This window comes from Mobula birostris, chromosome 4, assembly GCF_030028105.1.
Source record: "Mobula birostris isolate sMobBir1 chromosome 4, sMobBir1.hap1, whole genome shotgun sequence".
Lineage (NCBI taxonomy): Eukaryota > Metazoa > Chordata > Chondrichthyes > Myliobatiformes > Myliobatidae > Mobula > Mobula birostris.
In genome coordinates, this window is record NC_092373.1 from 117085623 (window position 1) to 117109925 (window position 24303).

Genomic DNA, 24303 nt, shown 5'->3' on the forward strand with positions numbered 1-24303 from the left:
CTGACCTATCTCACTCCTGTGCGCCTCCTTGGCACCGTCTGAGATTCTGCCAACAAAAGAGACGCCATCACCGGGTTTGTAGGTGGCATTTGAGTTGTACCTAGCCACACAGTCATGCTTGTAGCGAAGTGAGCTCAGCACCCATCCCTGAGGTGCGTCTTTGCTGATTGCAGTGAGGAGGAGATGTCACTGATCCATATTAACTGAAGTCACCTGATGAGAAAGTCAGAATTCAGTTGCAGAGCAAGTGACAAAGGACCAGGTTTTGAAGCTTGTTGGATTTTAGTGAGGTGTTGATGGAGTCAAATGCTAAGATGTAATCGATAAACAGCCTGTTGTTTGTATTGCTAATGTCTGAGTACTCTGAAGCTGAATGAAGAGCCTTCGCTGTGTACATATTGCAGCTTGTAATGGAATGAGAAAGAATGGAGCGGGTTGCTGGGAAATGGAAGCCAGAAAGAACAAAAGAGAAAACTTTAGACCGTATATATTATGATTATATCATGATTTTCTTTCAATTTTAGATACAAGTGGAACATACCCATACAGTGGCATACACTGGGAGGAGAAACTGGCACTTTACTGTTCAAGATACCAGATGCAACAGGTAGGAATGAGATGTACAAGGGTCGGATTCTGAGTTGTGGGCTTCTGATAAAATTTCAAATGGTGAAATGTTTGAAAGAAAAATAGAACCTGCAGATGATAGTTCGGAGTAATTGTCAGGTGGCTCTACAAAGTACACCCATTCTCAATAGGTTGGAAAGTGAAATTCTATCCCAGGAATTCTAAACATACTGCCAGCCCAAAGTCATAGAAAACAAAACCCTCTCCTGTAAGTGCAAACTCAAAACCCGACCATTAATGCACTAGATCAGTGCATCATTATCATGAGAGTTGATTTCAGTTCTCAGTCCTCACAGAACACAACGTTATTTTGTATCAGTCTATTTGCATGAGAATAATCCAAGATGATGTCTCAAAGTTCACTGGAAGAAATAATTTCTATCAGTAAACTCTGTAAATTGTGTAATCCTGCAAAGGCAATGAAAGCTGAATAGGATGAAACTCAGATCATTACAGATTTTCTTGCCCTTCATCTGGAATATTATTTGACTAATTTGGGGAACTTGGTAGGATTCATTACTGGTATATTTATGTGTCTGTAGTACTTTGAGATTAATGTTGGTCTTCAAGGCTATTGAACACCGTACCTAGACAGCTTTCAGCATCTCTCAATAGTTTTGTAGATCACCTGCACTGTCCAAAGTTGCCAGCTCAAACTTTAAGGGGTGCATGCCATTTTAACATTCTTCCTACTTTGTCTAATTTGTTTACCTTCTCCATTCCTATGGAGAGGTCAAATTCAAATTTGGAAAAATATCTCTTAATCCACTCACAACCCAGTGGTATGAACATAGAATTGTCCAATTTCAGTGAACCGAGACCCCTGATGTTCTTCTCCCACATACACATGCCTGTCCACTTAGTTTTCTTCTTGCTCTGTTTACTTTCCTCATTCTGCTTCTCCCACTTCCCACCTGGTTTCATTGGCCTATCGGCTCCTTCCCACCGGGTTTCATTGGCCTATTGGCTCCTTCCCACCAGGTTTCATTGGCCTATCGGCTCCTTCCTATCGGGTTTCATTGGCCTATCAGCTCCTTCCCACCGGGTTCCACATATCACTATCTGCTTCCTTCCTACCCTTCCCTCTGACAGACAATCTTGCACATCCTGCGTGTGTTGGTCATTGACACTAGCGATGCTTTTAATATACATGTGACAAATAAAGCTAATCTTTGATATTTAAAGCAATATTTTATTCTCTTCCGTCGTAGTCATCATGCATGGTCTCGATCTAAAACCTCAGCTTACAACTTTTGCCTCAAATGCTACTTGACCCCCCCCCCCCCCCCCCGAGTTCTTCCACTATTCTGATTTTTAGACCACAAGACAGAGGTCAGAGAGCCCTCCGGTGTCCCTGACAACGACACCTGCAGGACGTGCATCCAGCTGCAGCTCCTAACAAACCGCGTTAGGGAACTGGAGCAGGACCTGGATGACCTGCGGATCATTGGGGAGAATGAGGAGATTATAGATAGTAGCTACAGGGAGGTAGTTACGCCAAAGGAGCAGAGGACAGGAAATTGGGTCACTGTCAGGCGAGGGAGGAGCAAAGGGCAGGCAGAGCAGGGTTCCCCTGTGGCCATTCCCCTCAACAACAAGTATACCGCATTAGATACTGTTGGGGGGGGGATGACTTACCTGGGACTAGCTGCAGTAGCCGGATCTCTGGCACTGAGTCTGGTTCTGCAGTGCAGAAGGGAGGGGGGAGAAAGAGGAGAGCGGTAGTGATAGGGGACTCGATAGTTAGAGGTGCAGATAGGAGGTTCTGTGGTCGTGACAGAGAATCCAGGATGGTTTGTTGCCTCCCGGGTGCCAGGGTCAAGGATGTCTCTGATCGATTGCATGACATTCTGAAGTGGGAGGGTGATCAGCCAGATGTCGTGGTGCACATCGGTACCAATGAGATAGCAAGGAAGAGTGAGGTGGTCCTGGAGAGTGAGTATAGAGAGCTTGGTAGGAAGTTGAAAAGCAGGACCTCGAGGGTGGTAATCTCAGGATTGCTACCTGTGCTACGTGCCAGTGAGGGTAGGAATAGGATGCTCTGGAGGATGAACAAGTGGCTGAGGAACTGGTGTAGGGAGCAGGGTTTCAGATTTCAGGATCATTGGGACCTCTTCTGGGGTAGGTGGGACCTGTACAAGAGAGACGGGTTACACTTGAACTACAGGGGGACCAATATCCTTTCAGGGAGGTTTGTTAATGCTATTGGGGAGGCTTTAAACTAGATTTGCAGGGGGATGGGAACCACAGTACCAGAGCTGACAGTGTGGCTGGGGTGAAAATAAATGATGTTAAAAGTTCAAGCAAATCCACTAATAGAAAGGTTGTGAGTAGTGGTAAAAATCTTCTGAGGTGTATATATTTCAATGCTAGGTGTATTGCGGGAAAGGCCGATGACTTGAGGGCGTGGATTGACACGTGGAATTATGATGTTGTAGCAATTAGTGAAACTTGGCTACAGGAGGGGCAGGACTGGCAGCTTAATATTCCAGGGTTCCGATGTTTCAGGTGTGATCGAGGCAGAGGAATGAAAGGTGGGGGAGTGGCGTTGCTTGTTAGGGAAAATATTACAGCAATGCTCAGACAGGACAGATTAGAGGGCTTGTCTACTGAGTCCTTGTGGGTGGAGCTGAGAAACAGGAAAGGTATGGCCACATTAGTGGGATTGTATTACAGACCACCCAATAGTCAAAGAGAATTGGAAGTGCAAATCTGCAGAGAGATAGCAGGCAACTGCAGGAAACATAAAGTTGTGGTGGTAGGGGATTTTAATTTTCCATATATTGATTGGGTCTCCCATACTGTTAGGGATCTAGATGGTTTAGAGTTTGTAAAATGTGTTCAGGAAAGTTTTCTAAATCAATATATAGAGGGACCAACTAGAGGGGATGCAATATTGGATATCCTGTTAGGACACGAGTTAGGACAAGTGACGGAAGTCTGTGTAGGGGAGCACTTTGGTTCCAGTGATCATAACACCATTAGTTTCAACTTGATCATGGACAAGGATAGATCTGGTCCTAGGGTTGACGTTCTGAACTGGAAGAAGGCCAAATTTGAAGAAATGAGAAAGGATCTAAAAAGCGTGGATTGGGACAGGTTGTTCTCTGGCATGGATGTGATCGGTAGGTGGGAAGCCTTCAAAGGAGAAATTTTGAGAGTGCAGAATTTGTATGTTCCTGTCAGGATTAAAGGCAAGGTGAATAGGAATAAGGAACCTTGGTTCTCAAGGGATATTGCAACTCTGATAAAGAAGAAGAGGGAGTTGTATGACATGTATAGGAAGCAGGGAGTAAATAAGGTGCTTGAGGAGTATAAGAAGTGCAAGAAAATACTTAAGAAAGAAATCAGGAGGGCTAAAAGAAGACATGAGGTTGCCTTGGCAGTCAAAGTGAAGGATAATCCAAAGAGCTTTTACAGGTATATTAAGAGCAAAAGGATTGTAAGGGATAAAATTGGTCCTCTTGAAGATCAGAGTGGTCGGCTATGTGTGGAACCAAAGGAAATGGGGGAGATCTTAAATAGGATTTTTGCATCTGTGTTTACTAAGGAAACTGGCATGAAGTCTATGGATTTAAGGGAAACAAGTAGTGAGATCTTGGAAACTGTACAGATCGAAAAGGAGGAGGTACTTGCTGTCTTGAGGAAAATTAAAGTGGATAAATCCCTGGGACCTGACAGGGTGTTCCCTCGGACCTTGAAGGAGACTAGTGTTGAAATTGCAGGGGCCCTGGCTGAAATATTTAAAATGTCACTGTCTACAGGTGAGGTGGCGGAGGATTGGAGAGTGGCTCATGTTGTTCCGTTGTTTAAAAAAGGATCGAAAAGTAATCCGGGAAATTATAGGCCAGTAAGTTTAACGTCGGTAGTAGGTAAGTTATTGGAAGGAGAACTAAGAGACAGAACCTACAAGCATTTGGATAGACTGGGACTTATTAGGGAGAGTGAACATGGCTTTGTGCGTGGTAGGTCATGTTTGACCAATCTATTGGAGTTTTTCGAGGAGGTTACCAGGAAAGTGGATGAAGGGAAGGCAGTGGATATTGTCTACATGGACTTCAGTAAGGCCTTTGACAAGGTCCCGCATGGGAGGTTAGTTAGGAAAATTCAGTCGCTAAGTATACATGGAGAGGTGGTAAATTGGATTAGACATTGGCTCAATGGAAGAAGCCAAAGAGCGGTAGTAGAGAATTGCTTCTCTGAGTGGAGGCCTGTGACTAGTGGTGTGCCATAGGGATCAGTGCTGTGTCCATTGTTATTTGTCATCTATATCAATGATCTGGATGATAATGTGGTAAATTGGATCAGCAAGTTTGCTGATGATACAAAGATTGGAGGTGTAGTGGACAGTGAAGAAGGTTTTCAGAGCCTGCAGAGGGACTTGGACCAGCTGGAAAAATGGGCTGAAAAATGGCAGATGGAGTTTAATACTGACAAGTGTGAGGTATTGCACGTTGGAAGGACAAACCAAAGTAGAACATACAGGCTTAATGGTAAGGCACTGAGGAGTGCAGTGGAACAGAGGGATCTGGGAATACAGATACAAAATTCCCTAAAAGTGGCGTCACAGGTAGATAGGGTCATAAAGAGAGCTTTTGGTACATTGGCCTTTATTAATCAAAGTATTGAGTATAAGAGCTGGAATGTTATGATGAGATTGTATAAGACATTGGGGAGGCCGAATCTGGAGTATTGTGTTCAGTTTTGGTCACCAAATTACAGGAAGGATATAAATAAGGTTGAAAGAGTGCAGAGAAGGTTTACAAGGATGTTGCCGGGACTTGAGAAACGCAGTTACAGAAAAAGGTTGAATAGGAGCGTAGAAGAATGAGGGGAGATTTGATAGAGGTATATAAAATTATGATGGGTATAGATAGAGTAAATGCAAGCAGGCTTTTTCCACTGAGGCAAGGGGAGAAAAAAACCAGAGGACATGGTTTTAGGGTGAGGGGGGAAAATTTTAAAGGGAACATTAAGAGGAGCTCCTTCACACAGAGAGTGGTGGGAGTATGGAATGAGCTGCCAGACGAGGTAGTAAATGTGGGTTCTTTTTTAACATTTAAGAATAAATTGGACAGATACATGGATGGGAAGTGTATGGAGGGATATGGTCTGTGTGCAGGTCAGTGGGACTAGGCAGAAAATGGTTCGGCACAGCCAAGAAGGGCCAAAAGGCCTGTTTCTGTGCTGTAGTTTCTATGGTTAAGAATTAAGCCATTCGGCCTATAGAGTCTGCTCTGCCAAATCATGATGGCTCATCCATTTCCCTCTCAACCCCATTCTCCTGCCTTTTCCCTGAAATCTTTTATGCCTTGACTAACCAAGAACTTAACAACCTCAGCATTAAATATGTCCGATGATTTGACCTCCACAGCCACCTGTGGCAACGAATTCTACAGATTCACCACCCTCTGGCTAAAGAAATTTTTCCTTATTTCCATTATAAATGGAAGCCCTCCTATTCTGATGCTGTGCCCGCTGGTCCTAAACTCAACTACTATAGGAAGCATACTCTCCATATCCACTCTACCTAGGCCTCTCAATATTCGATAGGTTTAAATGAGATCCCTCTTCATTCTTCTAAATGCCAGCGAGTACTGGCCCAGGGCTGTCAATTGCTCCTCATATGATAAGCCTATCATTCTTGGAATCATTCTCGCAAACCTCCTCTGAACCCTCTCCAATATCAGCATATCCATTCTTAGATAAGGGGCCGATATCTACTCACAATGCTCCAAGTGAGGCTTCACCAATGCCTTCTAAAGCTTCAGCATTGCATCCTGGTCCCCTCGAAATGAATGCTAACATTGCAATTTCCTTCCTCGCCACTGGCTCAAGCTGCAAATTAATCTTTAGGGAATCCTGTACAAGGACTCCCAAGTCCTTCACACCTCATATTTTTGAATTTTTTTCTCCATTTAGAAAATAGTCTACTGCTTTATTTCTTCTACTAAAAATGCATGACCATACATTTCCCACCACTTCTTGCCCATTCTCGTAATCTGTCTAGCCTCCCTGCTTCCTCAACACTACCTGCCCCTACACCTATCTTCATATCATCTGCAAAGCTATCAATTCTGTCATCCAAAATTAAAAAGGCAAAAAAAAATGTAGTTGCAACACTGGCCCCTGCGGAAAACCACTAGTCATCGGTAGCCAAACAGAAAAGTCATGTCAGAGCTCAAAAGAATCTTCAATTTCGGAGTGTTTCAGATTTTGGAATTTCGGATAATGGGTGCTCAGCCTATACTTTAAAGCTTGATGCAGTCACTTGGTAAGGTGAGAAAGCAAATCTGCAGTGACCATTAGACAATGAGAAGGAAGAGATAAACAATTTTAAAAAGATGCAGTGGGGGAAATGTTAGAATAATTGCATTAATGTCACTTCAGAATAAATGAATCCTCAGCAGCTTAACAGAAGGAAATGCTGACAAAATATAGAGCATGCAAGAAGTATTTTCAATAATAGACTTTTACTTTAGAAATAACATTGGCCCTCATAGTCATTTTCTTAAGAATAGCTTGTCCGCTTTTTTTTCCATATATACTTAGTGAAAATTCCGACATATTCGTCTGCCCACATCTTGAAAGTAAACACAGAGCACACTGGGTTCTATCGTGTGCAGTATGAAGACTCGGCCTGGGAAAGAATTATCCATAAACTGATGAGCAACCATACAGTAAGAATGATTGCATTGTCCTTATTTTGATTTTAACCTGCAAAGCCTAAGCAACAAGAGTTGTAGCAGCTGACTATTTGTGAAGTAAGAGTGTCACGGAAATTTCAGAGCAATTCTCGGCCGAGCCACTCGCTGATTCCCTGCTCATCCATGGGGTGCATTGTTAACGGCCTCCTCCTGTATAATCAACAGAGTTCCTCACAAATTACGCTCTTGGCCGGGTGGGGGACCACTTTAACAAATGCCTTCTTTCTGTCCGCACGATCACCCAGCGGCTACTTCTTTCAATGTGACTTCCCATTCTCATTCTGACATTCCTGTCCATGGCCTCCTCACTCTCGCGATGAGACCAAACTCGGGATGGAAGAGCAAAACCTCATATTCCTCATATCCACCTAATATGATACATGAACATCAATTTCTCCAACAATTTCTCCACCCCCCCCCCTTCCCCTTTCCAATTCCCATGCTGGTTACCTGTCAGCACCTCTCTCCTCATTTACCCATCATCTCCCTCTGGTTCTCCTAATCCTTCTCTTTCTTCCTTGGCCCACTGTCCTCTTCATTGGGTCAGAGAAGGTATAACCTGAGATTCTTACTCTTTGCTGACATCAATGAAATGGAGGGAGGAAAAAAAAACAAAGAGTGAATCACAGGAAACACTGGAACACCAAAGCCCCCCTCCCCCCTGTCCCCCCACGCATAAGCAGCGGCAAAAGCATCAAATTCCTTGCCCCCCCCCCACACCATGCAAGCAATAGCAAAGCCCCAGAGACCGTGATCTAGAGTCCATCAAAAACTACTGCCCATCCCAACACTCTGACATCTCAGACCAGCTCTCTCTCTCACCGGAAAAGTGGGGGAGGGGAATAAAGATATTGCTCCTTCAATGACAAGGGAGACCAACAGTTTGCTGTTTTGATGTACAATCTGCTGCATCACCTCCTCCTTCAGCTCCTTGCCTCCTCTGCCTATCATCTCCCAAATAAAGAGAGCCGGAAAAAGTTAGTGACATTTCTTATCTGGTTTGTTGCCCATGGCAACTTTCCAATGCGATTAGATGACAAGAGGAAGAGCTGGGTAAGGGGAAGTCTATGCCAAAGGGTTTGCTGAAAGTTTTAGAGTTGACATGTGCCGTCTGCCATTTTGCAGACCACAACTTGAAAGAAAGCCTAATGCTTACTTAACTTGGCATATCTGCTTCTCTATTTAGGAATTCTCAAGCAGCGATCGCACGGGGTTTATTGATGACACATTTTCACTGGCAAAGTAAGTGTCTGAGCAACAATCTGAATGTTGACAATTTTTCCTGTTTTGATGCAGTAAGTTAGCACCCTACCCTTCCACAGGTACATTTAATGTCAGAGACATGTATACAATATACATCCGGAAATTCTTTTTCTTTGCAAACATCCACGAAAACAGAGGAGTGCCCCAAAGAATGAATGACAGTTAAATGTTAGAACCCCAAAGCACCCTCCACCAGCAAAAAAAAATGTTGGTACCCCCCCACCGAACACTCAAGCGTGTAGCAAACATCAATAAAGATACAGACTTGCAGTACCCCAAAGACTTCTCGTTCACCAGGTAATTCGATATACCACAGGCTCTCTCCTTCTCCCTAATAATGGAAAAAGAGGTGTCTCCGTTTGACAGTGAGAGGGGAAACATAACAAACAACTTGTTGAAAAAGTCTGTTATGTTGCTTTTTCCGAGCTCTGTGCCCACAGAGTCGGCCCTGGAAGGGTGCAGCTCTCTGGACACACAACCCATGGCAGCTAACCCATTGCTCCCGATGTCCCATGTTCGCCGCAACACATCAGGCGGCAGTACCGGCCGAGAATCAGCCCATCTCCAGAGCCACAAACTCCTAGAACCCTGAAGGTGTGCTCGTCTTCCAGGCCGCATCCTTGGGGTATTAAAAAGCAGCCGGTCGTGAGACCCTGACAGCGGTCCCATTCCTGCAAAGAACCGAAGTCAGAGTGTGACTCCAGGTCAGGAAAAGAACCTTGAAAAGGGAAAAAGAGATATCAAAGATAGAAATAGAGCGGTTTCTGAAAATGCAAGGAAAGGAGTCACCGTTTAGCACCATAACAACTTCGCTCTGCCCCTCCGAACACCATTACCAGTACTCTGAAACACTCAGGACATAAGTGAAAAAGGCTGTTTTGTTTGTTGATTTTCTCATCTTTGGAAGCATAATAGGATATTTTCAGATTGGATGCAAATTCAGTGGTTCTCACCTAATGACCCTAAAAGGAGGCCTGGGTTACTACTTGGTTTCAGCCTCATTAACATTTCCTGGGTGAGCTGCAGGCACTTGAGTCATTATTCATGCAAACTGGTGGTAGGGGGTGCCAGGAAATTACAAATGACTTTTGCTGAACCTTCAGGAAAACCCCAAAACCCAAAATAAAAGCTGTTAAAATACCTTGGTTTTCACGAGGCTTTCAGACCTCCTCAAAGGACAGACAGTTAAGTATTTTTTTGTCCTCCACTGCCCATCTGAAAGGTGGTATGCATTGCAGTCATAACGTGCCAATGGGAGAGAGGTGAATGTGTTGGTGACAGAAGGCTGCAGATTAAGAAAACTGCTTTGTTCAATGTCGTGTTGAGCTTTTTGCGTGATGGGGGAGCCTGCAGAGGAATGGGACTTTTTTCATCAGTGAAGATCCAGGCTCACCACTGGGGATGAGTCAGGCAACTGGGTACGAACAATACTCACTAGTGTTGTCAGCAGAATGGGGAAAAAATAAGATTGAGAGGGAAGATTTGTTGATTGTTCAGGTGTATTAAAACAATAGACTGGGGGCGGGAATGGAGAGAAGAAGAGAATAATTAATTTTAAATGAATTGTACTGTGATCAGGAATGGATGCAGATTCAAGAGAAATGACCATATGTTAATTGGATAAAAGAGGGCTTTGGGAAAAGAGAAGGCAGTGGCACAAACCAGAGCTCTGTCCTGGCAAAAAGCTGGAGTTCATTATCAGGTTGGCCCAAATAGCCACACGAATCATAAAATTCTCATGATTCTACCATTGCTCTGCTAATACAGGAGACTGATTTTGTATCTTATTAGTCATTTAAAGAACAGTCTCCATCTCTCCAGAGTTTAAATTGTCAGTCATTGTCTGATAGCCAGTGGTGGAAGAGCAGAAATCCTTCCAACTAAATATTCAGAAGAGCAAAGACATTGCTTTCTAGTTTCTAGTTACATATCACATTCCCTGAATGCCGCCCATCCCTGTACCTAGCAAGAACTGGATGGTTTGAGGGAAATGGCTATTCTTCAACCTGGTGGTGTGTGATTCCAGTTTCTGCCCGATGGTAGCTGTGACAAAATGGTGTGGCCTGATGTTGGGGATCTATGATCAATGTTGTCTTCTTGAGGCAATACTACCAATGATGAGAGTGATTTGCCTCCCTGTGATACCTTGGGCAGAGTCCACTGCGCTGCAGCTTCTTGCATTCTTGTGCATTCAAGTTGCCATACCAGAGCTTGATGTAGCATGTCAGGAAATTGTCAACAGTACGTCTGGAGATGTCTGTTAGAACGTATGGTGACAAGCTGAAGCTCTTTAGCCTCCTACGAAGTATACACACTTAAGATGACATCAATGTGCTGGCCTCACAATTTGCCACCTGGTATATTAATAACCAGAAATTTAAAGCAGCTGATGTTTTCCAACACCAATCCTCCAATGTTTGCCTTCCTTCCCCTTCTCAAAGTCAGCAACCAGCTCTTGTTTGACTGACATTGAGCAAGAGGTTGTTTATGCAGCAGCACTTAACCAGGTGACTTGTCTTGCTCCAGTAAAATGATTCGTCACCGCCTGCAATTCGTCCAATGACAGCAGTGTTGTCAGCGAATTTGAAGATGGCACTGTTTGGTCACACTGCCTTGTGTGTTTAGGAAGTAGAGCAAGCAGCCGACCATGCAGCCCTGAGGTGCAGATGGTCAGCGAGGAGGAGATGTTACCACTCCTCCTCACTGAGGTCTGCCAAAGAGGAAGTCAGGTATCCCATTGCAGAACGGGCTTGAAGCTCGATGAGTTTGGATGGGATGACAGTGCTGAAATCTGAGCTGCAGCCTGACACATCAGTTCCCGTTGTCTAGATGGTCCGCAGCAGAATGAAGAGCCAAAGAAATCTCATCTGCTGATGACCGACTCTGTCCGGGGGCAAACTGTGTGCTCTCTGAGGCAGGAGTTGATTTGTTCCCTAACTGGCCTATCAAGGCACCTGGTAGATGCAGGAGCCACTGGACGGTGATCATTGAGACAGGTCACTGTACTCGTCTTGGGCAGTGGAAGTTACCATCTCTGGGCAGGAATAAAATCCAACAGGAAGCTGAACTCTAATTGTGTTTCTCGTAATGTTTCCCTCCTTTGCAGAGCAGCTCTCCTGCAGTACTCTGTGGCTTTAAACATGACAAAATACTTGAAAGATGAAACAGATTATTTACCTTGGTCAATAGCTATTTCATCCATTGCATATATTCAGCGCATGCTACGGGACGATGACCAGCTTGATGAAAAGTTCCAGGTGAGCTATGCTTAATATCTTGAAAGACTGAACAATAATAGAAATTAAAGCATTTGACTTTCATCTGTGGCATTTTTGCTTTTGTAGGCCTATTGGAAAGAGCAGGTGAAGCCCGTTGCTAGTATGCTTGGCTGGGATGACAGTAACTCCCATTTGGAAAGGTTCACTATTTTTACATATTATAATTATGAATCACATCATCCATTTAAATTGCAAGAAGTAACCTACGGGTTGATTTTGCTGTATTTGTAGGTTACTGAGGAGCGACGTTCTGGACCTTGCATGCTACGCGGGAGATACAGAAGCATTAAGCAATGCAAGCAAGTTATTCAGAGAATGGTTATCAGGCAAAAGGTGAACCTATTGGCTCTAATGCTTATGGGGAAGGTCTAGCGTGCACAGTAATGGTGGAGAACGACAAACTGCAGTCAGGGAAAGAGCCTGTCAAGTTTATTGAGAATTTCTCCACGCACCATGGATAGACATGTTGGAATGGGAACGGGAATCCCATTTCAGCAATTATTGTGGAGGAAGGTTTATTTGAGGTTTGAGGGAGCATTCAGGCCTGAGCCAGGTTGCAAAAGGCATATGCCTACTTGATCCAGCTGCTCTGTTTCCATTTGCATGTTGGTGTTACTGACTCCTGGGCATTAAAGCAAGCTCGCAAATTCATGTTGGAGCCCAACTAAAAGCAAGCAGAACACAAACCATGCAACGTTCTTCAAGAAAATGTGCTGGGGCCATTTTGTTTCGGTCATGTCACAGAATGTTCTAATTTGAACCCTATCATATTCAGCTAAAATCAACTCCCGACCCCATTTCACATGCCTTTTATTATTAATTTGGTGAAAATAAAATACGAAAATGTGGAAATAATTTCAAATCATTTTTTTCACTCCAGTATAGCACCGAATCTGCGGCTACTTGTTTACCACTACGGAATGAAACAAGCTAATGAGTCTTCATGGGAATTTATGTTTAAAAAGTACCAGGAAACCACTCTTGCCCAGGAGAAGGACAAGCTTCTGTACGGATTAGCTTCAATAGAGAATATTCAGCTTTTGGACAGGTAGTTACAATGCTACTGCTGACCGTCTCACGCATCTATTGCAACAGTTTTGTCACTTCAGAAACTGAGAGGATTTTCCAATCAATTTCTGTTTCCATAACTTTAAATTTTCTTCAAATCTATTTTCAATGCTGCCCTTCTTTAGCAGTGCTCAGTTCGAAGTCACTGGAGACTGCTGCCCCAAGAAGCCCAGAATTTATGAATATTCTTACATTTGTAACTCCAGGACCCAAGACCGAGCTGAAGGCCAACTCACAAAAATAATGGCCGATACCCAAAATCTCATTGTACTTTTAAGTTTCAGAGATACAGATCTGTAATTATTTACTTGAAAATCAAGCTGCTAAAAATTTTCTTTTTTCATGTAGGTTCTTAAGCTATATTAAAAATGAAAGTTTCATAAAGAGTCAGGATGTGTTTACAGTTCTCAACTACATTTCGTACAACAAATATGGGAAAACAATGGCATGGGATTGGACACGACTCAACTGGGAATACTTGGTGCAAAGGTAGCAAAATAACTTCTTTCCTTTTCTCTGGACAGTTTCACTAACTAGGTAAAGTCTTACTCAGTTCCATGTTTCTTGTTGTTTATTAGTATTCACACAGCTTTTTGTTCTGTTGAATTTCAATTTTAATCGTAATCATCATTTAAGGTTTTTATGCACAAAGAATTTAACACCCCTGTGAAAATGGTGTGCTTTTAGTAAATGGTATCATGGGTCAAAGGTTCATTTATTATCAAGCAACACACACAAAAAATGCGGATGAACGCAGCAGGCCGGGCAGCATCTATAGGAAGAGGTACAGTCGATGTTTCAGGCCGAGACCCTTCATCAGGTTATGTTTGCGCTTTACAACTCTGAACTGACGTCCATGGGTTTTGTTTGTTTTGTGGCATCTGGAGAAGAATCTCACAGAGAAACTGCAAACCCTTCGCACCCCTACCCCCCCCCCACCGCACAACAAAAGAATGTCAACGCAATCATCAATTAACCACCATCCTTACACAAGAATACGAGAAAGAATGGGTGACAGCTCAGCACATGAGAACCATATGTCTGAAAAAGCCGACAGTGCAAATGCAACATCCGCCAAACGTCATTGAGAGAGAGACGCTGCTCGAACACAGGCCAGCCCTTCAGCTGCAAGGGAAGAGCTTGCACTTAGTGGGTGCTGGGCATGCAGCTGTGGCATACACAATTCATGGTCGAAGTTGCTGCTCAGTATTGTAGCACACATGGAGATGTAGGAACATGGTGAACATTGACTACAGAAACATGAGGGGCTGTTCCAGCTCCATTAAAGGACCCATTCTTACCTGAGCTGCCTATTGGAAGTCCATCAATGAAACAAGGTCTGGTATCACAGGTGGCACCAATATTTTCAACATCATCGATAAGGCTTTTTACATGTGTAGTGTGGACAAAAGTAGCAAATCCTATCTCAATCCCTCATGTTGAACATTACAATATCCTTTTAACCTTTAGAAATGTGCTTTGCCCAATCCTATTCCCACCCCACAATGGCAAGGTGTCCCAAACCAGCAGCACTTTCTCAGCTCCCGGCATTGTAGTGGATCACACTCTAAACTCTGCATCCAGTTTTCATTCAGTTATTCACAAGGCGGTTTGTTAGAATGCGGGACCTACCCTTCCTTGAATGAAACTGCCACTGAGTGCTCACATAGCACCATCTTGGCATGCACCTTAGCTGCTCCAAAATATTTTTGCCCCAATTTCTTCAAAAGCCTATGACAAGGAATGATGACAAAGGCACAGTCTCCTATTGGATGATAGTTCTAATGTAACTTATTTTTTAATAATTTCTTTTGCTAGCTTGAGAAAGGTAGACTTGTCTATATAGCCTAGGTTTCCGCAACCATTTCACAAGGAAGTGGTAGTGGTTAGGATGATGTGTAACACTGGATATACAGCAATCAATATGTACGCACTAGAAAGCTTTGGGGAGTATTACGAACGTGGCCAGCTGCTGGTTCCTTTTTGGTGTTGATAAGCAAGATTGAGTTTTCTGAGAACATGTTGCCAGTCAATTGTCTTGATGATCAATGTGCCTGCAGATTCCTAATAAAGTAGCCTTGGGTGGGCTGATACTCAGTGCTTAGAAACTGTCTTCTAAGTTTTGTGTTTGGGATGAACCCATCATGGTGTAGCTTTGTGCAATCTTGCTTTGAAGGAGCATTTGGCAAACTTACATTTTGTGTACTTTTTCAGATACACAATTAATGATAGAAATCTAGGACGACTAGTTTTGAGAATAACGAGATCATTTAACACTGAACTCAGTTTGTGGCAGGTAAGTAACAAGAAATAAGTTTTAGAAAGCTTTGCATTATTGTATGTAGTTCATGATGAGTGGTGTACATCTGAGACAAAATCATATGCTTTCTCTAATAGATACACTGAAGTAAAATGTAAAAGCTAGTTTTGCAATGTTGGTCATCCACTTTGGAAAGAAAAATGGAAAATCTGAATATTATTTAAATAGTGAAGAATTGCAGCGCATGTTGTGCAGAGGGTCTTGGGTGTGCTTGTGAATGAATTGCAAAAGGTTAGTTTGCAGAAGCAACGTCTTAACAAGAAGACGAAGGAGTTGTAGCTTTCATTTCTAGCAGGATTGAATTTAAGAGCAGGGAAGTTGTGCTGTAACAATACAAGGTATTAGTGAGGCCACACCTGGAGTATTAGATGCAGTTCTGACCTTCCTACTGGAAGAAGGGATTTACTAACTTTGGAGGCAGTGCAGCGGAGGTTCATGAGGTTGTTTACGAAGATCAGGGGTTGACCATTGCAGAGAAATTGAGCCATTTGCTGGAATTCAGGAGAATGACAGGGCATATTGTGGAAACATAAAATTTGTGAAAGGGATAGATAGGATAGAGGCAGGAAAGTTACTTCTACTGTAAGTGAAACTGGGGCTCGGGATATAAGGAGTTCATATGTTCTCCACTTGACCGTTCGTGTTTCCTCCGGGTGCTCTGGTTTCCTCCCAGAGTCCAAAAACGTACCGGTTGATAGAAACCATAGAAACCGTAGAAAAACTACAGCACAGAAACAGGCCTTTTGGCCCTTCTTGGCTGTGCTGAACAATGTTCTGCCTAGTCCCACTGATCTGCACGCGGACCATATCCCTCCATACACCTCCCATCCATGTATCTGTCCAATTTATTCTTAAATGTTAAAAAAGAACCCGCATTTACCACCTCTGGCAGCTCATTCCACACACTCCCACCACTCTCTGTGTGAAGAAGCCCCCCCACGCCCCCCAATGTTCCCTTTAAACTTTCCCCCCTCACCCTTAACCCATGTCCTCTGGTTTTTTTCTCCCCTTGCCTCAGTGGAAAAAGCCTGCTTGCATTCACTCTATCTATACCCATCGTAATTTTATATATCTCTATCAAGTCTCCCCTCATTCTTCTACGCTCCAGGGAATAAAGTCCTAACCTATTCAACCTTTCTCTGTAACTGAGTTTCTCAAGTCCGGGCAACATCCTTGTAAACCTTCTCTGTACTCCTTCAACCTTATTAATATCCTTCCTGTAATTTGGTGACCAAAACTGAACACAATACTCCAGATTTGGCCTCACCAATGCCTTATTTAACCTCATCATAACATTCTGGCTCTTACACTCAATACTTTGATTAATAATGGCCAATGTACCAAAAGCTCTCTTTACAACCCTATCTACCTGTGACGCCACTTTTAGGGAATTTTGTATCTGTATTCCCAGATCCCTCTGTTCTACTGCACTCCTCTGTGCCTTACCATTTACCCTGTATGTTCTACCTTGGTTTGCCCTTCCAAAGTGCAATACCTCACACTTGTCTGTATCAAACTCCATCTGCCATTTCTCAGCCCATTTTTCCAGCTGGTCCAGGTCCCTCTGCAGGCTCTGAAAACCTTCCTCACTGTCCACTGCACCTCCAATCTTTGTATCATCAGCAAATTTGCTGATCCAATTTACCACATTATCATCCAGATCATTGATATAGATGACAAGTAACAATGGACCCAGCACTGATCCCTATGGCACACCGCTAGTCACAGGCCTCCACTCAGAGAAGCAATTCTCTACCACCACTCTTTGGCTTCTTCCATTGAGCCAATGTCTAATCCAATTTACCACCTCTCCATGTATACCTAGCGACTGAATTTTCCTAACTAACCTCCCGTGCGGGACCTTGTCAAAGGCCTTACTGAAGTCCATGTAGACAATATCCACTGCCTTCCTTTCATCCACTTTCCTGGTAACCTCCTCGAAAAACTCCAATAGATTGGTCAAACATGACCTACCACGCACAAAGCCATGTTCACTCTCCCTAATAAGTCCTTGTCTATCCAAATGCTTGTAGATTCTGTCTCTTAGTACTCCCTCCAATAACTTACCCACTACCGACGTCAAACTTACCGACCTATAATTTCCAGGATTACTTTTCAATCCCTTTTTAAACAACAGAACAACATGAGCCATTCCCCAATCCTCCGGTACCTCACCCATAGACACTGACATTTTAAATATATCTGCCAGGGCCCCTGCAATTTCAACACTAGTCTGATCTAAGGTCCAAGGAAATACCCTGTCAGGTCCTGGGGATTTATCCACTTTAATTTTCCTCAAGATAGCAAGCACCTCGTCCTTTTCAATCTGTACAGTTTCCATGATCTCACTACTTGTTTCCCTTAATTCCATAGACTTCATGCCAGTTCCCTTAATAAATACAGATGCAAAAAACCCATTTAAGATCTCCCCCATTTCTTTTGGTTCCGCACACAGCTGACCACTCTGATCTTCAAGAGGACCAATTTTATCCCTTACAATCCTTTTGCTCTTAATGTACCTGTAAAAGCTCTTTGGATTATCCTTCACTTTGACTGCCAAGGCAGCCTCATGTCTTCTTTTAGCCCTTCTGATTTCCTTTTTAAGTATTTTCTTGCACTTTTTATACTCCTCAAGCACCTTATTTACTCTGTTTCCTACACCTGTCATACATCTCTCTCTTCTTCTTTATCAGAGTTGCAATATCCCTTGGGAACCAAGGTTTCTTATTCCTATTCACTTTGCCTTTAATCCTGACAGGAACATACAAGCTCTGCACTCTCAAAATTTCTCCTTTGAAGGCTTCCCACTTACCGATCACATCCTTGCCAGAGAACAACCTGTTCCAATCCACGCTTTTTAGATCCTTTCACATTTCTTCAAATTTGTCCTTCTTCCAGTTCAGAACCTCAACCCTAGGACCAGATCTATCCTTGTCCATGATCAAGTTGAAACTAATAGTGTTATGATCACTGGAACCAAAGTGCTCCCCTACACACACTTCCGTCACTTGTCCTAACTCGTTTCATAACAGGAGATCCAATATTGCAACCCCTCTACTTGGTACCTCTATATATTGATTTAGAAAACTTTCCTGACCACATTTTACAAACTCTAAACCATCTAGACCCCTAACAGTATGGGAGTCCCAATCAATATGTGGAAAATTAAAATCCCCTACCACCACAACTTTGTTTCCTGTAGTTGCCTGCTATCCCTATGTAGATTTGCCCTTCCAATTCTCACTGACTATTGGGTGGTCTATAATACAACCCCACTAATGTGGCCATACCTTTCCTGTTTCTCAGCTCCATCCATAAGGACTCAGTAGACAAGCCCTCTAATCTGTCCTGCCTGAGCACTGCTGTAACATTTTCCCTGACAAGCAATGCTACTCCCCCACCTTTCATTCCTCTGCCTCGATCACATCTGAAACATCGGAACCCTGGAATATTAAGCTGCTAGTCCTGCCCCTCCTGTTTCACTAATTACTATGAAGTCATAATTCCACGTGTTAATCCACGCCCTCAACTCGTCTGCCTTCTCCGCAATACTCCTAGCATTGAAATATATACACCTCAGAAGATTTTTACCACCACTCACAACCTTTCTATTAGTGGATTTGCTTGAACTTTTAACATCATTTATTTTCACCCCAGCCCCACTGTCAGCTCTGGTACTGTGGTTCCCATCCCCCTGCAAATCTAGTTTAAAGCCTCCCCAATAGCATTAACAAACCTCCCTGAAAGGATATTGGTCCCCCTGTAGTTCAAGTGTAACCTGTCTCTCTTGTACAGGTCCCACCTGCCCCAGAAGAGGTCTCAATGATCCTGAAATCTGAAACCCTGCCCCCTACACCAGTTCCTCAGCCACTTGTTCATCCTCCAGAGCATCCTATTCTTACCCTACTGGCACGTAGCACAGGTAGCAATCCTGAGATTACCACCCTTGAGGGCCTGCTTTTCAACCTCCTACCAAGCTCCCTATACTCACTCTCCAGGACCTCCTCACTCTTCCTTGCTATGTCATTGGTACCGATGTGCACCACGACATCTGGCTGATCACCCTCCCACTTCAGAATGTCATGCAATCGATCAGAGACATCCTTGACCCTGGTGCCCGGGAGGCAACAAACCATCCTGGGTTCTCTGTCACGACCACAGAACCTCCTATCTGCACCTCTAACTATCGAGTCCCCTATCACTACCGCTCTCCTCTTTCCCCCCCTCCCTTCTGCACTGCAGAGCCAGACTCAGTGCCAGAGATCCGACTACTGCAGCTAGTCCCAGGTAAGTCATCCCCCCCAACAATATCCAATGCGGTATACTTGTTGTTGAGGGGAATGGCCACAGGGGAACCCTGCTCTGCCTGCCCTTTCCCCTTCCCTCGCCTGACAGTGACCCAATTTCCTGCCCTCTGCTCCTTTGGCGTAACTACCTCCCTGTAGCTACTATCTATAATCGCCTCATTCTCCTGAATGATCCGCAGGTCATCCAGCTCCTGCTCCAGTTCCCTAACGCGGTTTGTTAGGAGCTGCAACTGGATGCACTTCTTGCAGGTGTCGTTGTCAGGGACACCGGAGGGCTCCCTGACTTCCCACATTCTGCAAGAGGAGCATTCCAACATCCTGCCTGGCATTCTCTCTACTCTAAACAATCTGGACAAAAAACGTACCGGAACCTACCCTGGTCTCTGCCTGTTCTTGCGAAAGCCTGTTGAGCTAAAGCTGTCCCACTCAGCTCCCTCTTACTCCGCTGCCCGCTATATTTGGTGGTCTGTTTTTAAACCTTGGCGCGCTACATCACGCGCCTGCGCAGTGCAGACCCTTCTCCCCGAGCAGGTTAATTGGTCATTGTAAATTGTCTCATGATTAGGCTCAGGTTAAATGGGGTTTGCTGAGCAGTATGGCCTATTCCATAATGTATCTCAATAAATAAATAAAGTTCCAAGATTTGGGAGAATAGATTTAGAATGGAGATGAGGAGAAACTGCTTTTCCCTGAGTAGTGAACCTTGTCCCAGGAAAACAGTTGAAGCCACCTCATTAAATATATTCAAGACACAGTTAGATTTTTGTACAGCAGGGGAGTTGAGGGTTACAGGGGAAGGGTATCTAGGTGGCATTGAGTCCATGGTCACATCACCCATGGTCTCATTGAATGGTGGAGCAGACTCAACAGGCTAGTCACAAGGCATAGGAGCAGAAATAGGCCATTCAGCCCATCAAGTCTGCTCCGCCGTTCTATCATGGCTGATCCTGGCTCCCATCCACTCCATACACCTGCCTTCTCGCCATATCCTTTAGTGCCCCGACCGATCAGGACACTGTCAGTATATCCAGTCCTATCTCTCGTGTTCTTATCTGCTGCTTCTGAGCAGCTCTCACCAGCATAGGCTGGGTCAGTTTTATTAAAGTTTGTAAACTGAAGAGGGAGACAGAAAGTTAGATTAGGATGCATTATTTGAAAGTGAGATGGGGGGCCTAGAACAATTTTTTGGAATAGAAGAGGTTAGAATGGTGGTGAGTGAAAAACCAAAGTTTTGACTCAGCGGTGTCTGTAAAACAATTAACAAGAGAATCCGATGCTATCACAATTTAAGTGGGGTACTAAGGACTTCTCATAGCTTTCAAACGTTCTATCTAGCCGGTGGTCCAAATGTATATGTGGCTGGTGGAAAAACCTGCAGTATACATTTGTTCTTGGTAATTGGGAAGACCACAGAAATCTCAAACATTTTAATTGTCAAGGCAACATACGGTCAAAGTGATAAATCTGAAGTAAGAACATGATAAATAGAAGAAGACAGTCAGAGAACACTACAGAACAGAAATAGGCCCTTTGAGCCATCTAGTTTGTGCTAAACTATTAATCTGCTGGTCACATCGGCCTGTACCCAATCCATACCCCTCCCAACCGTGTACCTATCCAAATTTCTCTTAAATGTTGCAATCAAACCTGCATCCACCAGCAACTCGTTTCACACTCTCACAAGCCTCTGAGTAAAGAAGTTTCCCTTCATATTCCACTTAATTTCATCTTTCACCCTTAACCCATGACCTCTACTCTACCACAGTGTAAAAACTTGCATTTACCCTATCTATACTCCTCATAATTCTGTATATCACTATCAAATCTCCTCTCATTCTCCTACGCTCTAGGAAATAGCCGTAATCTATTTAACCTTTCCCTGTAACTTAGGTCTTCAAGAGGTGACAACATCTTTGTACCCATACTTTGATCTATGGAGGCCATTGAGCCAGAAGTTCTCTTTGCAATCTTTCTCTGATGCCGCTTTCAAGGAATTATGGATCAGTATTCCAATGTCACTCTGTTCTACTGCACACTTCAATGCCGTACTGCTCACTGTGTAAGACCTACCCTAGTTTATTCTCCCAAAGTGCAACACCTCACATTTGCCTGTATTAAATTCCACCTGCCATTTGCCAGCCTAGTTTTCCAGCTGGTCCAGATCCTGCAGCAAGGTTTTGACCTTCACTGTCCACTACACACCCTGTGTTGGTGTCACCTTCAGATTTGCCAATCCCTATTACCGCATTTCCATTCCATATCATTCATTTAGATGAAAAGCAAAAATGGACCCAGCACTGATCCCTGTGGCACACCACAAGTCAGTGGCCGCGAGATGCAACAACCTACAGCCACTGTCTGCTTCTCCAGTTTATTACCTCATCCTGAATGCAAGTGACTGAACCTTCTTGACCATTCTTCCATGAGGGACCTTGTCAAGTGCCCTACGAAAATCTTTATAGAGAACATGCACTGCCCTGTGTTCATCAAACCTCCTGATAACCTTCTCATAAAACTCTATAAGATTGGTCAGACATGACCTACCACGCACAAAGCCATGTTGTCTGTCCCTAATCAGTCCCTGTCTATATATCTGGTCCCTCACGATACGTTCCATTAACCTACACACTACTGACGACAAGTTCACCGGCCTATAATTTCCTGGCTATTCTTGGAGCCTTTCCTGAACAACTGAAAACATTTGTTATCTGCCAATCCTCAGGCACCTCATCTATGGCTAAGGATGTTTTAAATGTCTCTAAGGCTCCTGCAATTTCTACACTAGCCTTCCAGAGGGTCTAACAAAGCACGTTGTCAGGCCCTGGGGATTTATCCACCCTAATTTACCTCAGGACAGCAAACACCTCCTCTTTAATCTGTATAGGGTCCATGAGCTCACTGCAGCATTGTCTCACATCTATAGACTTCTGTGTCTGTCCCCAAGTAAATACAGATGCAAAAAATCCATTTAACATTTCCCCATCTCATTTGGCTCCATGCATAGATGACCACTCTGATCTTCAAGGGGAATAATTTTGTCCCTTGCTGTCCCATTGTTCTGACTCAAGTATCTCAGTTCTTCCTTCATGCTTATGCCTGCTCTGCACCTCCTCCTTAACCAGGAGCTCCATATCTCTCAAAAACCAAAGTTCCCTAAACCTGTTATCCTTGCCTTTTATTCCAACAGGAACATACAAACTCTGTACTCTCAGAATTTCTTCATTCATACAGCGGAGTAGGCCCTTCTGGCCACCAGTTTAACCCTAGCCAAATCGTGGGATTGTTTACAATGACCAATTAACCTACCAGCCAGTCCATCTTTGGACTGTGGGTGGAAACCGAAGCACCCAGAGGAAAACCATGTGGTCATGGGGAGATCATACAATCTCCTGACAGACAGCGGTGGGAATTGAACGTGGGCTGCTGATGCTGTAAAGCCTTGTGCTAGCCACTATGCTACTGTGACCCCCACTTACCAAGGGCACCTTTGCCAGAAAACAACTTGGCCAATCCACACTATCCAGAGCTCGATACCATCAAATTGGACTTTTTCCAGTTTAGGATCTCAGACCGAGGACCAGACCTATCCTTGATGATCATCTTGAAACTCATGGCATTAAGATCACTAGTTCACTCCTTAAGTCTGCTCGACTTTGTTACCTGCTCGGCCACAACTTTCAATTATCTTGTGCACCAAAAATTTAGCTTCATAATGGTTATCTCAAAGAACAGTTCCTGATTATATAACGATCAATGCCATGAGTTCTAAGCTCAAAGAGTTAACTTTTATGTGACACCTTATTGATGTGGGTGTCCGCATTCACTGTCTGCTGGCTTCCCGTTAATGACTCTGCACATTATATCTAATTTGTCAAATGCCATTTCCTTTTCATGAAACCCCTTGATTCTACTATGATTTTCTTAAGGTCCTGTTACTAATGGATGCCAGCACTTCCCCAACGACAGATGTGAAGTTAACAGCCCCTTAGTTCTCTGCATTCTCTCTCCCTCCTTCCTTGAATACAGGTGATACAGCTTCTGGCTTTTCCAGAAATGGGGAGGGGGATGAATTACAAAGCATTGCAGCTAATTATCCACTGTCTGCAGCCACTTATTTCAACAATACAAGCGGGGCAACTATCTGCCCTTGGTCTCATTAGTTTGCCAGGCCCTTCTTCTCTGGTAATTGTGATTTATTTTAAGTTGTTTCTTCCCTTTATCCATGGGTGGGATGGTAGCAGAGTGGTGAGCACAACGCTTTGCAGTACGAGCAGCCCGGGTTCCCTGCTCGCCTCTGTCTGTACCGAGTTTTTACATTCACCCTGTGACCGCGTGGGTTTCCTCCAGGTGCTCTGGTTTCCTCCCACAGCCCAAAGAGGTACCAATTAACTGATCATTGTAAATTGTCCTGGGATTAGGCTAGGGTTAAATTGGGACTAGTGGCACAAACCATGCTGTATCTCAATTTAAAAAAAATAACAATTCTGCTATTTTAGGAATGTTTTCAGTGTCTTCTACCACGATGCCAGATGCAAAACCTTTGAAGTTTTCCATTTCCTTAGACCATGGAGTACAGCTCTGAAACAAGCACTTTGGCCCACAGCATCTACACCAAACACAATGCTGAATTAAACTCAGCCCCGTCCGCCTGTATGTGATTTGTATGCCTTTATTCCTTGCCTTTTCGTATGTCAACGTAACAGTCTGTCAAATGCCACTATCTGATCTGCTTC

At 43.8% G+C, this 24303-nt stretch overlaps 1 protein-coding gene across 1 annotated transcript in view; it reads left to right on the top strand.

The window, feature by feature from the left end:
• The window catches only part of enpep (glutamyl aminopeptidase), a 109905-nt gene that overhangs the window by 81010 nt on the left and 4592 nt on the right, over window positions 1–24303 (top strand). Inside the window, exons 11-19 of the mRNA XM_072255957.1 lie at window positions 525–607; window positions 7180–7307; window positions 8521–8576; window positions 11704–11854; window positions 11942–12015; window positions 12107–12208; window positions 12756–12923; window positions 13292–13432; window positions 15158–15239. Of these exons, the coding sequence (XP_072112058.1) occupies window positions 525–607; window positions 7180–7307; window positions 8521–8576; window positions 11704–11854; window positions 11942–12015; window positions 12107–12208; window positions 12756–12923; window positions 13292–13432; window positions 15158–15239 (985 nt within the window). The remainder of the gene's footprint in view (window positions 1–524; window positions 608–7179; window positions 7308–8520; window positions 8577–11703; window positions 11855–11941; window positions 12016–12106; window positions 12209–12755; window positions 12924–13291; window positions 13433–15157; window positions 15240–24303) is intronic.